Here is a 13185-nt window from a genome sequence, read left to right as displayed (position 1 = left end):
TCTAGTAAAACAACATTCTACGTGTGAATATATTGATTTCAAACTAATTAAAAATTGTGTACTCAATCCTAAATTATTCGGTTTAGTAAACAATAATTTGCTATCTCCACTACCGTACCGTGAAGTCTATAAAAGCTGTAAAAGTTGACAATTTTTTTCAATTTTCTGGTTTCAATAATTGCAGTAAGTGTATTTAGATGATCAATTGTACTTCTTTTTTACGAAAACAGTTTTGCTATCCTGAATTATTTCATTTTGTTCTAACCAAAATGCTAATCTGTCATTAAGTATATAACAATACAACTTATATGCACAAGGGGCTAGTAAGCTAATGCCCCGATATGATAAAGGATCCCTTGGATCTGAAGTTTGGGAATAGGGGTTACCCCATTCCGAAGGAATTTTACCATATTTAAATCAAGTGTTAAAAAATGTATGTAAAACAGATATCATTGACGTATTTTACAATAACTCATTTGGTATACAATCAATACCTGATGATTTACCATTTTTACTTTTTACAATAGCATTTACAACCTCTTCATATAAAATTTCACTATCTAAGAATTCATTATTAATATTAGAATTAATATTTGTATCTAATGTTGAATTGTTACAGTTTAATAAATCAGAAAAGAAAACAATTTTCCCATCTATTGAGAACAGTTTCTGTATCTGTGCTAATTGTCCCATCATCTAATGTGACCTCCATCGGTATTGACTTCTGTCGCTCGTTTCCGACACCAGTTTTACCAATTCTCTTCCAGAATTCACGAGGATCACCATGTTGAACTTCTACCAATTGATCCTGACTACGGTTCCAGTATTGACGTTTAGCTTTTTGAGAATGTTTATCAAAGTTCTTCCGTTTCTCCACAAATACATGTCGTAAATCCTTTTTACATCGGGTTTTACACTTTTGCCACTCGCACTCGGCTTTACATACATCGTTCCAAAGTACTGTTAGGTTTTCGTTGCACTACGGTTTTTTCATACGCCGTCGCTTTTATTACTTCTGCCGTTACACACATGTACGAGATTTATTTAGCTTCAAGTTCATTTCGTCGTGTACAATTTTTACAAAGTCACCATATTTATTGACCAAACTTGACTGGCTAATTTCGGAAGTCTCCAAGTCCTGTATAACCGTATTTAATTTCACAATAGTTATGGCATTAGACATCCAGTCATTCGGAATGTTACGTGTGTCAAATTTAACAGTTTTACAAATTCTTTATCGACATCGTGATTAGTTTCGGTCTGGTTATCACCATTAATAGACATACAGAAAGTCCAGCATAACATTGACTGATCGGGTATGTGTTGTGGGTCAGAAGAGTCCACAGTTGCAATTTCTTTGAATAAAGTCCTCGCTCTTAAGACTTCAAAGTTTACAAAACATGGTAAATTTTCGTATGAGCAACACAGTCAACGACCAAAGATCTCCTAGTTGATACAAACGTAAAATCGTTGTTAATACAGTTTCTGCCGTTCAGAATGCAACAGTTAATATCACACAGAAATTCGCAGAATATTTCGCCGTACCTGTTAGGGGTAAAATCAATAGTATTTTGCCTTGGTAATTGATCGATACCTAGTATGTAATCCTCTATACATGCGGTTCGGCTATTCCAATCCCCGCATAAGAAAAATTGACTACCATTTGGAATGTATGTGTGATAATGGTCTAGATTTACCTTTTATTCGGTTCGCTATACATTGTGTATGTAGATCGTCTCTGGTTCATGTTCAGGTCATTTTTTGGATTTTGAAGTATTTGAATCATCCCAATGCTGTGTCAAGTCTCAGTTTTTAAGATATGGTTACTCAGACGAAAGTTGGTTAACATTTTGCGATTATTTAGAGGAATTTTAGACAGATAACTTACCATAACAAATGATGCCTTAAATTTGTAATATGTACATAATTTACTCTGTCTTTTAACATCATTCCAAGTTTCCAGAAAATTCTGTTTCAAGTTCAACCTTTTTTTCAAAGATTGCTTAAATTTACCTTTTTCCAAGGTTTTTGATAGAGACTTGATCAATATTTAATGTTTTACAATAAAAAAAGATGAAATTTTGAGTACGAAGAGTCTGGTCCTAGTTTTTAACGTATTCCTATATTCTCTGTGGACATTGTGTATAAGTTTTGAAGGAGAATGTTCTAACCTTAGTATGCCAATACAAGAAAATCTGTTTTAGCAAGTTTCTCATCTTCATTATTTATAAAATTAGACCGATCAATAGTTCCATCAGTTGATTATTTATCGAAACTTTTTTTTTAAATATTTTGTCAAATTATTAAAAAAGATATGATAAAGAGATTCGGACTAAGATTGTCTCCTTGTTTTACCCAAAGGTGTGTTGAAAAGCTGCTAGTTAAGTTTTCATTTACTTTTACACGCAATTACCTTACTTCATACATGTTTTAAGGATATTGTAAAATGAAGATCCCTCACAATATCTAGTAGTTCAAGTTTGATCCCAGTGTGAATAACAGTATTAAAGGCCCTTTTTAAGTCAACAAAGCAGGCATATAGTCTACCACCATGAAGGTATACTACAATATTTATCGATAATTGTCTTAAGATTACAAGCATATGATCAGATGTCCTAGCTTTCTTTGTGAAGCCGATCTTGTTAATAAGAATTAAACACTAATTATATTTAAACCACGATAGTTGTTTGGATGAAGAATATTATTAGCCTAGGCCTATGTAAGGGTGTAATATATCTTTCTGCCAATTTTTCAGAAAATACTCCGTTACTCCAACACGAGTTGAATATATTTGAAGCAATCAATTAAAATAGTTTGGATGCATTTAATTTATCATTTTATTAGTTATAAATTTATCCAACCTGGGTGATTTGTTCCATTTTAATTTTGAGAGAGCAGTGGTGATTTCAGTCAATCTTATTCGTTATGTATTAATATTTTAAACAGATATCAAGGTTATATATTGCAGTGTAATTAACCAATAAATGAACAAAAGGTTTTTTTAATTGTAGAAGGGGGTTCCAATGTTTTCCCTTTATATATAGATAAATCCTTGCCTATATCAAGGAGTTAAATATATATATCCTTGCTTATATACATAAAGGTATGTTAAAAAAATTGCAAGAAAGGGAAATTTCCTCCCATCCTCCAGACTAGTCCAAATAAATATGGAAAATGAATTTTAACTAATTTTAATGAGTTTAATGTCTATAAAAATACTTATATGGCAAGCCGTTGTGGAATTTATTCCCCATTTATTGATATCAATAAATTATTTATTGATCTCAATAATTCATTTATTGATATTAATAAATGAATTATTGATATTAAGGATTAATTATTGATATCAATAAATTGGCATTTATTGATATCAATAAATCTTACATCTTTGTTAACCTGTTAATAAATATATATTAATATCAATAAATGTTTTATCAACACGTTTATAAATATTTATCAACATGTTAATAATTAATCTATTTATTGATATTAATAAATCATTTATGCACATGTTGATAAATATTTATTAACATGTTATTAAATATTTATTGATATCAATAAATGGGGAATAAATTCAACAACGGCTTGCCATATCCTTATTAATTGTGGATATATGCGATCTTCGAATAAACATTCCAAAAAACTGGAGCATTTTGTTCATTTAATCATACCTGTACGTTGAATCAATGTTTACGTTTAATTGGGACAACCTTACTAAAAATATAACCCAATCAAGTGCCATTATTCTAATTTTAGAATGAGGTAATATTTCTATCTATAGTAATTACATGAGTTTGACTGTCACTAAAAAGCTTGAATATAAATATGTTTCTTCTGTTTTATAAAGCGCACGTGTGAATCCATCTCTAGTGACTCAATGTGGCCGACAAAATATCGTTGTGACTTTGCTACCTTTTTACACAGGTGTAAACAGACATTTATTTTAATTGAAGGATGATTGAACACTTTTAGCTACTGCACACATTTTCAGGTATACAATTATTTTATCTCAAAACATCACTAGGTCTTCTTTCACTTCATCAGCGCTATCGAATTGTTGGATTGGAAGTTCCAAATATTAAACTGGGACATCCTGGTTCCTGTTTGTTAATGCCACTCTTTCCAAGTGTAAGGAGCTTAAGGTATACAACACTGAAAATTTCTAGCTCCTTTGTTGTATGTAGAAAAATTAAAAAAAATGCATACACTGTTTTATTTATTTCATTTTTTTTTGTATAAATTTTAAGTACATGTATATATGTAACTTTCCTCCTTCAATGACATCTTTTGGATCATTATTGTGAAAATTAATATGGGGTAGGCATTGCCTAAATCAGCAAGCACAGTGAGTTTTACCATGCATGCACCATCTGTGTGAGACCGGTAAAAATAATAAAGGACTTTACAAAGAGGGGGGGGGGGTCGACCTGGATGATAATTTTTGCTTTGCAAGTGCAATATTTTTATTTTTATTTAAGCAGCAAGCAAAGTCAATATTTCTATTTGAAAATCTGTTGTGTTAATAAATGTTTTTTTTTTTCAATATATGAATAACTTGAATTTTTTTTTCTCCAAAAATTCCAACCCATACCCCCTTTCCCCTCGCTCTAAAAATGGTCGATAACTTTATAGTACTTGGCAATACTTTACATTTTTTGTCCCTTAACGGCATCTGTAGCAATGTCCATTTCAGTTATGGCCGGTCTGATCAATCTGTACTGATACCGGAAATATTACAGTTCTCCGCGGATGGTGGGAATATTTTACACATATCATGTGACGTAAACAAAACTCAGACGACAGCTGCAAATTCCAAACAAGAAAATGATTGCCTTTCCTATCTTAGAAAAGCTATGTTTCGATTTTGATAATATAATCAGAGTTATATTTTTTTTCCAAGGCAGGTTAGGTTCTTGACAAGAGAAACTGTGGAACAGCGGAGATACACGTACATGTATGTACACCCACATGTTTTCAGAACTTTTTATAATCATCATATTCACTTCTATTAATAAGTAAAAAAAATAGAGAAAGATGCGAAAACTATCAGATAAGATGAATTTATTTTTACTGAAACATAATCGTTACCTATGTGTTTATTTTGGTGGTTTAAGGAAGTGATGAATTTTGTCTGTAAAGACAGTCACTTTTCGTTACTTCCGGCACATGGCTTTTTGTTCATTAGTATATTGGGGAACCTTAAGGGAAATTTAGATAGTACATGTAATAACTGTAGAGCTGTAGAGCTCACACCGCTTCACGGTGCTTGCTATTAATCATACTAAATTTGCAAGCTCCACACAGAAAAATCGTAATTTTGGAAGAAGTTTAATGTTAAGTAATGTAGCCTTCAGATTCACAGATAAACTTTTACTGAAAAAACAAACTTGTTCTTTATTACACTTTCCTTAATCCTATTTTCACCATGTCAGAAACCAAAGCTGTGTCCAATGTTAACTTTCAGAGATGTGTCAAGATTGAATATAGAGTCCATAATTGCCCCTACTGTTGTGACTGTTCAGGGTTCAACATTAGCAAACAATTTGAATTTCAATGACCCATTCTTTATTGTCTTTTGACCATAAAAACATTTCATTTATTTGGGACATTTTAAAGAAGACATGACTCAAAAATTTCATGTTTTAAACATTTATATTTATAAAAACTAGAGTATGTTTAGATACGAGTATCACAAACCTTATCTCATCAGGTTACTGCTAAATAAAGTTAGAATGATGTATTTGTGTTGTCCCGACAATGTAATTAATATGCATAAATGAAAACCGGAAGTAACACCCACATACCATGTATACGCTTGCCCGAAAAAATTAATAAATCTTAAAAAATGGCTTGTATATATAATGTAGAGTAGTCCAATGATCTGTGTGTGAGTCCAATAATCGTGTTTAGAAAGTAAGAAGACTAAAGTTCTTCTCGTTTTTTTTTTGCTTCTAGGTTATATCAATTAACAAGCCCGGTAGACTTGATTATGGCCAAAAGAAAGCGTGGGCGGCTTCTTTTATCTTTACGTACGTGGTTTGGCGCATCTAACACAGGGGTCTACGCAGGTGTATGACTTCGATAATAGAAATAAAATTGCATTTCTTTTGTCTTATGAATTTTGGAATATGACAATTTACATGGAGAATTTGACACAATACACAATTTATGATAGGCAACCCTAGGTGAGTTTAAGGGAGCTTTTCTGGTACGAACAATATTTTTTTATAACATTTAATTTTAGCAAAACTGATTTGGAACACAAGGAAGCTTCAGCATGAAACCTTTATGGGTTCTCAAATAGAATTATCAAAAAACAATAAAAAATAGACTTGAATGTATTATCCTATAGCTGTACTTGCAGGGTACTGGTACACTTGTCAGGAGTAATGTTCCGTAAAAAGGGGTAAAATCAATATTTTCATTGAAGATTGAGATCAGAACAGTTTAAATCTTAGAATGTGAATTTAATTTACTTTATGTATAAAGTTCAGTTGAACATGACAGAACATGATGAAATATTTCTATGTAATCTTTGTGAAGAAGTGGTGTCGTCTCTCTGTGGAGTCTAGTCTTCACACATGTAGAAGTTAAATATTTCTGTCATTTTTTATCATTTTCTTCTCAAAGTTGTTTAAATTGATTCAACTGTAAGTATATATTCGCTGGCAAACCAAAACTTTCAGTATTTTCACTCTCATTTGTAGAATCACATCAAAAGTGCAGAAGCCCCATGCAGTTCAACCACTCGATCTATGAATTGAGAACCAATGACGTAGCACGTTCACGTTACAAAATGGCTAATCAAAATTCGTATGGCTTGGGTAATTGTCAACTTTGAATATATTTATCTTCAATTAATTGCCGTGACTACAAGGGGCGTTGTTATACTATGTATAATAGCAATAATAAATCAAATAAACCGAAAATTGAAAAAAATAATTGTTTGTGTCATGTCTTCTTTAAGTTGGAATGTGATAAAAGGCCCCAGTCTAATACCAATGACTAGATTTGTATTGCTAAATTTTCCAGAGAAATTAAGTTACGAGTACAGAACCTGAAAATCCAACTGACAGTCCAAACCTTTCTTTCACACATATGTAGATACATAATGTTTTTTGTTGTTGTTTTATTGTAAACGTTAATTATGATGTACCTGTAAGTATTTGTATTTATACTGAATTTAATATATTTAAAATTTTTAATAACCAACATACATGTCCATTTTTTTGTACTGATTTCATAATCCATATATATTTGGGTAAAGCCATGCTGGGAAATGAAAAACATTTATGAAAATTTCTTCCGCTGTTCTGTAGATTTCTGCTTTTTGACCATAAAATGATTCCTTACTCTACTGTACAAATGTACATTTATATTACAATCGATTTCTGATTCACAGTTGTTTGTGTAAAATCATCCCTGAAAGAAACTGCCTTACCAAGATAAATTTTGTAATGGTTGATTTAAATGTCAACATAAATGATAATTAATTTTTGTTGAAAATGAAATATGAACTAAATGGGCTAAAATAGACTTGTACGTGTACTTATATGTGCAACTAGATATTGATAAGATAACAAAATAAGTGTGAAAAACAGTTTACAAGACTATTGACATTGTTTTTTGTCATGGCACTGACACCCTAACTGAAGCACTGTGTTGCCATGACACAGACACCCTAACCGAAGCACTGTGTTGTCAGGACACTGACACCCTAACCGAAGCATTGTGTTGTCAGGACACTGACACCCTAACCGAAGCATTGTGTTGTCAGGACACTGACACCCTTAACTAAGCACTGTGTTGTCATGACACTGGCACTCTAACCTAAGCACTGTGTTGTCATGACACTGACACCCTAACCGAAGCACTGTGTTGTCATGACACTGGCACCTTAACTGAAGCACTGTGTTGTCAGGACACTGACACCCTTAACTGAGCACTGTGTTGTCATGACACTGACACTCTAACCTAAGCACTGTGTTGTCGTGACACTGACACCCTAACCTAAGCACTGTGTTGTCGTGACACTGACACCCTAACCTTAGCACTGTGTTGTCATGACACTGGCACCTTAACCGAAGCACTGTGTTGTCGTGACACTGACACCCTAACCTAAGCACTGTGTTGTCATGACACTGACACCCTAATGGAAGCACTGTGCATAGACTTAGGAAACATACATGTATACGTAATTGTAGCCCATAGAAGAAAATTATCTGTTTATTAGGAATTACATATCATTCTATGTTTTCTGATCATCATAGATTAATTCTAGAATGGATTTATATGACACAAAAATCCCACATCTTTTATTGTTGACCATCATATTTCAGTTAAAAGGTGCCATGCATGCATTTATCAGGCTTTGAAATTTGTCAAGAAAATGCAAATGAAATGTAGGTGGCTTTAGGTTTAGAGTGGGGGTAGCTGTTCTACACAAGTTGCAGTATTGCTGCAACAGGTTTTGTCACCATAAAATTGCAGGCACTATTTGCAACTAGCTGTGCGAACAACTTGCAACATTCGGGCAAACATTTCATGCAAACAAATTTGTAAACCACAATGTTGTTCAACTAGGCAGGAATAGTGTGGCAACTTTTTGTTTTCTGTATGGTTGAAAATGCATAAACACTGATATGTGTACATAAATGTATTTCTGAATTAATACTCCAGGTTTTATAAATTTTATTACTTTTCAGACCAATGGCAGCCAGGACTAAAAACGAACAAAACAAACTGATATAATTTCCCAAAGGAGTTTATTGTTTGAAATAATTATTGTATTTTCTCCCATTCTAAGCCAGCAATTTAAAATGCTGGTGACTATGTAACCACTAGCTAGACTGTGATTTAATTTCTGTTATTGATTTATTCTTTAATATTTTCCAATTTTTTTATACAGATTTTATGGGAGAAACCAATTTAAACTTGCTTTAAACTATTTTTCCACACTGTAAGATAATTTATACTTGTTGTACTGGGTCACATTTTCCCTGGATATAAAATCAATCAACTATTATAAAATTGATGTATTTATTGCCTAATTGCATTACATGTACATGTAGTTAACCTATACAGCAAGTATTGTATTAATAATTAATTGACTCCACAACATAAATACCATGCAAATGGTCCTGTTCTGTTCAGGTCATAAAACAAGCTACTATTTTATGTATTTGTAGATTATGAAGTTAGAAATGTATTTTAACACAGAAACAGAAAACATGTTTTTTAAATGATGGTGCATGTCTTATCTTTCCATTTACATTTTTTTGTATGAGAAGTAAATAAAAACTACTAACAGCTGTATGTACCGGTAACTACCTGTTACATGTACTTTTGCAGATTATTGAAGTACATGTATATGACTTGAACAAGTTGACATGTGCATGCTAACTAACAAGGGTACATGCATTGTATTTATTTTGGTAGATAAGTTTTTGTTTCCCTTTGACCTGATTATTTCAAATTTTTGTATAGCTCAGTACACTGTAGCTTGAAGTGACCAATTGGAAGTATTATTCTTGCTTGTTGCTATGAAACAAGTTGATAATTGCTACCTGACTCTTACTCTTAGTTGTAATGACTGATTTATGTAATTAACATCTTCTACAGGTGGACTTTAGGTCAAGATGAATGGAGATTTTGTATACCTTTGGAATTGATGATGAATCCTAATATGGAAAGGATTGGAATATGGCTGGCATGGCTGATATGGCTGGCTGATGCAACAGGTAATCAAGTTACTGTGTTTGAAAAATTGCAGTTAAGAGTTTCATTCCGAGAAAAATGATCATACATGTTTAAATAGTTATATTAAGTTAACTTTGGCATGTCATTGATGGGATGGACATTAGTTTTTCAGGTAAATTCCTTTTGAAGGCAAAATATAAAAAAATCAATTCATTTCATTGTTTTTCCTGTCACTTGGGGACAGATTGAAGATTGTTTGAAGCTGTTGATGAATTTTAATGCATCAATGTTTACATGTAGCTTAATATCAGGCTAATTCATGACTTAAAATTTGTTCATTTTTATGTTTGATATTTCAGTTCTCACGACATCCCAACAAAAAGTTCCAAAAATCTCATTCTACCCATGTGACGTACCAACCACCACAAATTTCAAGTTCTGCTGTATCACCGAAAATATCCATACGGCCACAGTTGAGTTTTTCAGTGGCAGTAGAACTATCCTGTCTGTGTATCATCCATGTTATGTCAGTCCAAGTTATTACCCGTACAATGTGTCATGTGCCATTGAAGGAGAGAAAAAGACCATGGTTTTTAACATGAACCAGTATAAACCATTAACAGATCCAGTGGTACTTGGTTGTCGCTACTATGGAAAATCTGCTCATTATTCATTGTTCTTATTTCAAGGTAACATCATGTATATATACATTTTAAGATCACCTGAACTTTAATTTGAATTATGCATTCAAACAATATGAGATACATGTCCATTCAAGTTTATAATCAGAAATTAGTTATAAAGGTGATAGAATGAATTGTCACTAGGTTTTATCAGCAACAAATGTTTGTAGGTGTTTTGAGTTACGTGTCATATATTTTTTTATTATTTAAAAATGAACTCTTGAAATATGGGAATCTTTTCTCAGGATCAAAGAATTTTTTTCAGTAGCATATGCTATCAGTAGTTTTTATATCCCCTGTATTTACATACTTAAGTGTAAGTGCAATTAACTCCTCCTAAACTGCAAACAAATTGAGAGATTTGGCAAAATTTAATGAGGGGTTTTGCATTATATGTAGATGTGCATAAAAGGAATACAGTGAAACTTGGACCTTAAAACAACTGGTCTTCCCTTCAAACTGGCTGTTCTCAAATGTCCCGGCCAACAAAATCTGTGTGTTTTGTCTTTAATAGACTGCCACCCCCCCCCCCCCAAAAAAAAAAAAACAAAACAAAAAAAAAACCCAAAAAAAACTGTACATCAGCCACTTTTTTCACAGATTTAGTTACATAATTCAAGTGAAAATAAACTCTCAATTCCGGCCAACTGGTTATGGTTCACCTGTAATAAATGTGTCAGCAAAACAGTAAATGATTACTGGTATGTAATTAATAATTCATTCAGTGACTGCTTTGCATTTCATCAAACTATTTCCAGAAGACACCATAAAGAGATGTTAAAATTTCATTTGGGTAACTTTACTAAACTGCTCAAGCGATTTAACTGAAATTTTATCGGAAGGTTGGGTATTGTAAGTAAATGAGCATGAAAGAATAAAATTATTGTTTAAGTAACTCTAAGAGAGATGATCCAGCTTAAGGGTTTACATTTGACATATGGCTCCATTTGTAACAGGGATATTTTCTTCAGCTTGCTCACAATATATTTGGCTGAATTTCACATAGTGAATATATGGTTATAGTACATGTATGGTGAATGTTCTTCCAAGAGGGCTTGCGAAATTATTTTCATAACACTTTTCTCAGTTATTACTTAAATCACAGCATCTTGATATCTGGTATCCAGCATCATGCAGATATTCCCATATAGTGTGGTCCCATTTCAGGCCTGTGGGACATCGACTTTCTGTTTAACAAAATTTAGTTATTTTGTCCTTGACCCTTTTTTGGGGCTTTGATCCTTCAGGATTAAATTTCCGTATGTTGCTGGTTAATGCCTGAAACTTCCCTACTGTTTCTGAACACTACACAAAAATATAGTCCAAATTTAATTCGTTTTATATCATTCAATACATCTTTTATAACGTGTAAATATATTTCTGGCAATTATTCAGCTCAATAATATTCTACAAATAAAATTAAGATCTAGTCTTCAAAAGAACTGAAGATTTTAGGGACTTCTTTTTGGCCATGAAATATGTTTAGTTATAAATTTACATTTAGGAAATTCAGCTCTTGCAATGATTTTTGTCAAGTAGCATTAAATGTGGTGAGCATATTCCATTTAAAACATTTCACCATCCTGTCATCAATATTTTATGATTAATAAACAGGAAGTGAATAGCAGTTATTTTAACCAAGTAAAATTGGCAGGAAAATTCAAATTGATAAAAAGTGTATAGTTTTTAAAATATTATATTGATCAAGGAAATTATTTTCTAATGCTGAAATTGGTTCCATTTGAGTATAAGAACAGTGCATGATAATTGAAAAAGTTTTGAATGTGATTTCAAATTAACCTTTGGACAGGTTTTTAAAATTGGGAAAAAGGTGAAACCGAATAAAATTTGTAAATAAGTGTCAAGTTGGATACTGTTTAACTATAGATAACAGTTTGTATTTCAGAATCAGTAGTATTGATAAACATTCAGTTTATACACATTAAGAAAAAAGTTCTAAATACAATGTAATATGGGAAATGAAAAGTATGATTATAGTTTATTTTACATCATGTAATCTTTTAAGTTTTGTTCTTGCTACAATTTTCACAAGAATCAAAAACCCCCAGTGTTAACAGCACTTTGATTGTTAAATGGTTTAGTGTTTCTGCATGCATTGAAGATTTGTAACTGCTGACTAATATGAAGTAAAGTGATGCAGGTCCACACATGTTATTGGTCTTGTTTAACTTTCATTTAATGTGTTTCAGTATTGACACAGGACTTAGGTTACAGATACTTTGATATCACAAAGAATGCAACATTACAATGGAAAAGAATGAACGGTGATTTTAAGATTTATAATCCGAAAGGAGAGATGATCTACGAGGAAAGAAGTGGAAGCCCAATTCATATGAATTCAAATAGATATTCTTATGATTCTACTGGTTCTATAATTGTTGTGAATGTTACTCATGTTCAAAAGGAAGATAATGGAACCTATATTTATGTAACCAATAATAATTTAATGAGACGTGGAATAACTCTTATTGTATTGGGTAAGATATCAAAATGGCTTGGCTATTGTCACCATTAATGATCATGATAATGTCTACTGTTACTGTTACTTAATAACTAAACTTTATAATCTTATACATTTGTATTATACCTCATATAAAATTTTACGGTTTCCATTGGTTAACAAAGATTAATTATTCTGATATACCACACTTCCTTCAATACCACCCTTGGTGGAGAATACCACCCGCTCAAACTGAAATTTTTTCTTATCCTTTCTGATTGATTGCTCTTCCTACTTTTGACCTAACAAAGACAGACGATAATTTGTTAACAAAGAAAATTA

General features: G+C 32.1%; 1 protein-coding gene and 1 long non-coding RNA gene across 8 annotated transcripts in view; one reads left to right on the top strand and one right to left on the bottom strand.

The window, feature by feature from the left end:
- Window positions 1-120: 120 nt before the first annotated feature.
- Window positions 121-3763, bottom strand: LOC148617490 (uncharacterized). Its single transcript, XR_015922517.1, has 2 exons — window positions 3672-3763; window positions 121-1545 (listed from the first exon to the last, which is right to left on the bottom strand). It is a non-coding gene; the product is annotated as an uncharacterized LOC148617490 (long non-coding RNA).
- A 78-nt stretch (window positions 3764-3841) lies between these two features.
- Window positions 3842-13185, top strand: part of LOC148617489 (uncharacterized) — a 23269-nt gene continuing 13925 nt past the window's right edge. The window contains exons 1-7 of one of the 7 annotated variants that reach the window (XM_088585212.1): window positions 3846-3991; window positions 4905-4954; window positions 5956-6185; window positions 6708-6824; window positions 9622-9740; window positions 10059-10388; window positions 12593-12880. In XM_088585212.1, the coding sequence (XP_088441338.1) occupies window positions 9671-9740; window positions 10059-10388; window positions 12593-12880 (688 nt within the window). In that variant the 5' untranslated portion in view covers window positions 3846-3991; window positions 4905-4954; window positions 5956-6185; window positions 6708-6824; window positions 9622-9670. Of the gene's footprint in view, window positions 3992-4900; window positions 4955-5955; window positions 6186-6707; window positions 6825-9621; window positions 9741-10058; window positions 10389-12592; window positions 12881-13185 lie in introns of all 7 variants that reach the window. The other 6 variants (XM_088585211.1, XM_088585213.1, XM_088585209.1 and 3 more) reach the window with 6 other exon arrangements.

Source organism: Perna viridis, chromosome 5, assembly GCF_037379345.1.
Source record: "Perna viridis isolate PV_CMFRI_1.1 ecotype Kerala chromosome 5, ASM3737934v1, whole genome shotgun sequence".
Lineage (NCBI taxonomy): Eukaryota > Metazoa > Mollusca > Bivalvia > Mytilida > Mytilidae > Perna > Perna viridis.
Note: the sequence above shows the minus strand (reverse complement) of the source record. Positions and strands in the feature narration are given on the sequence as shown.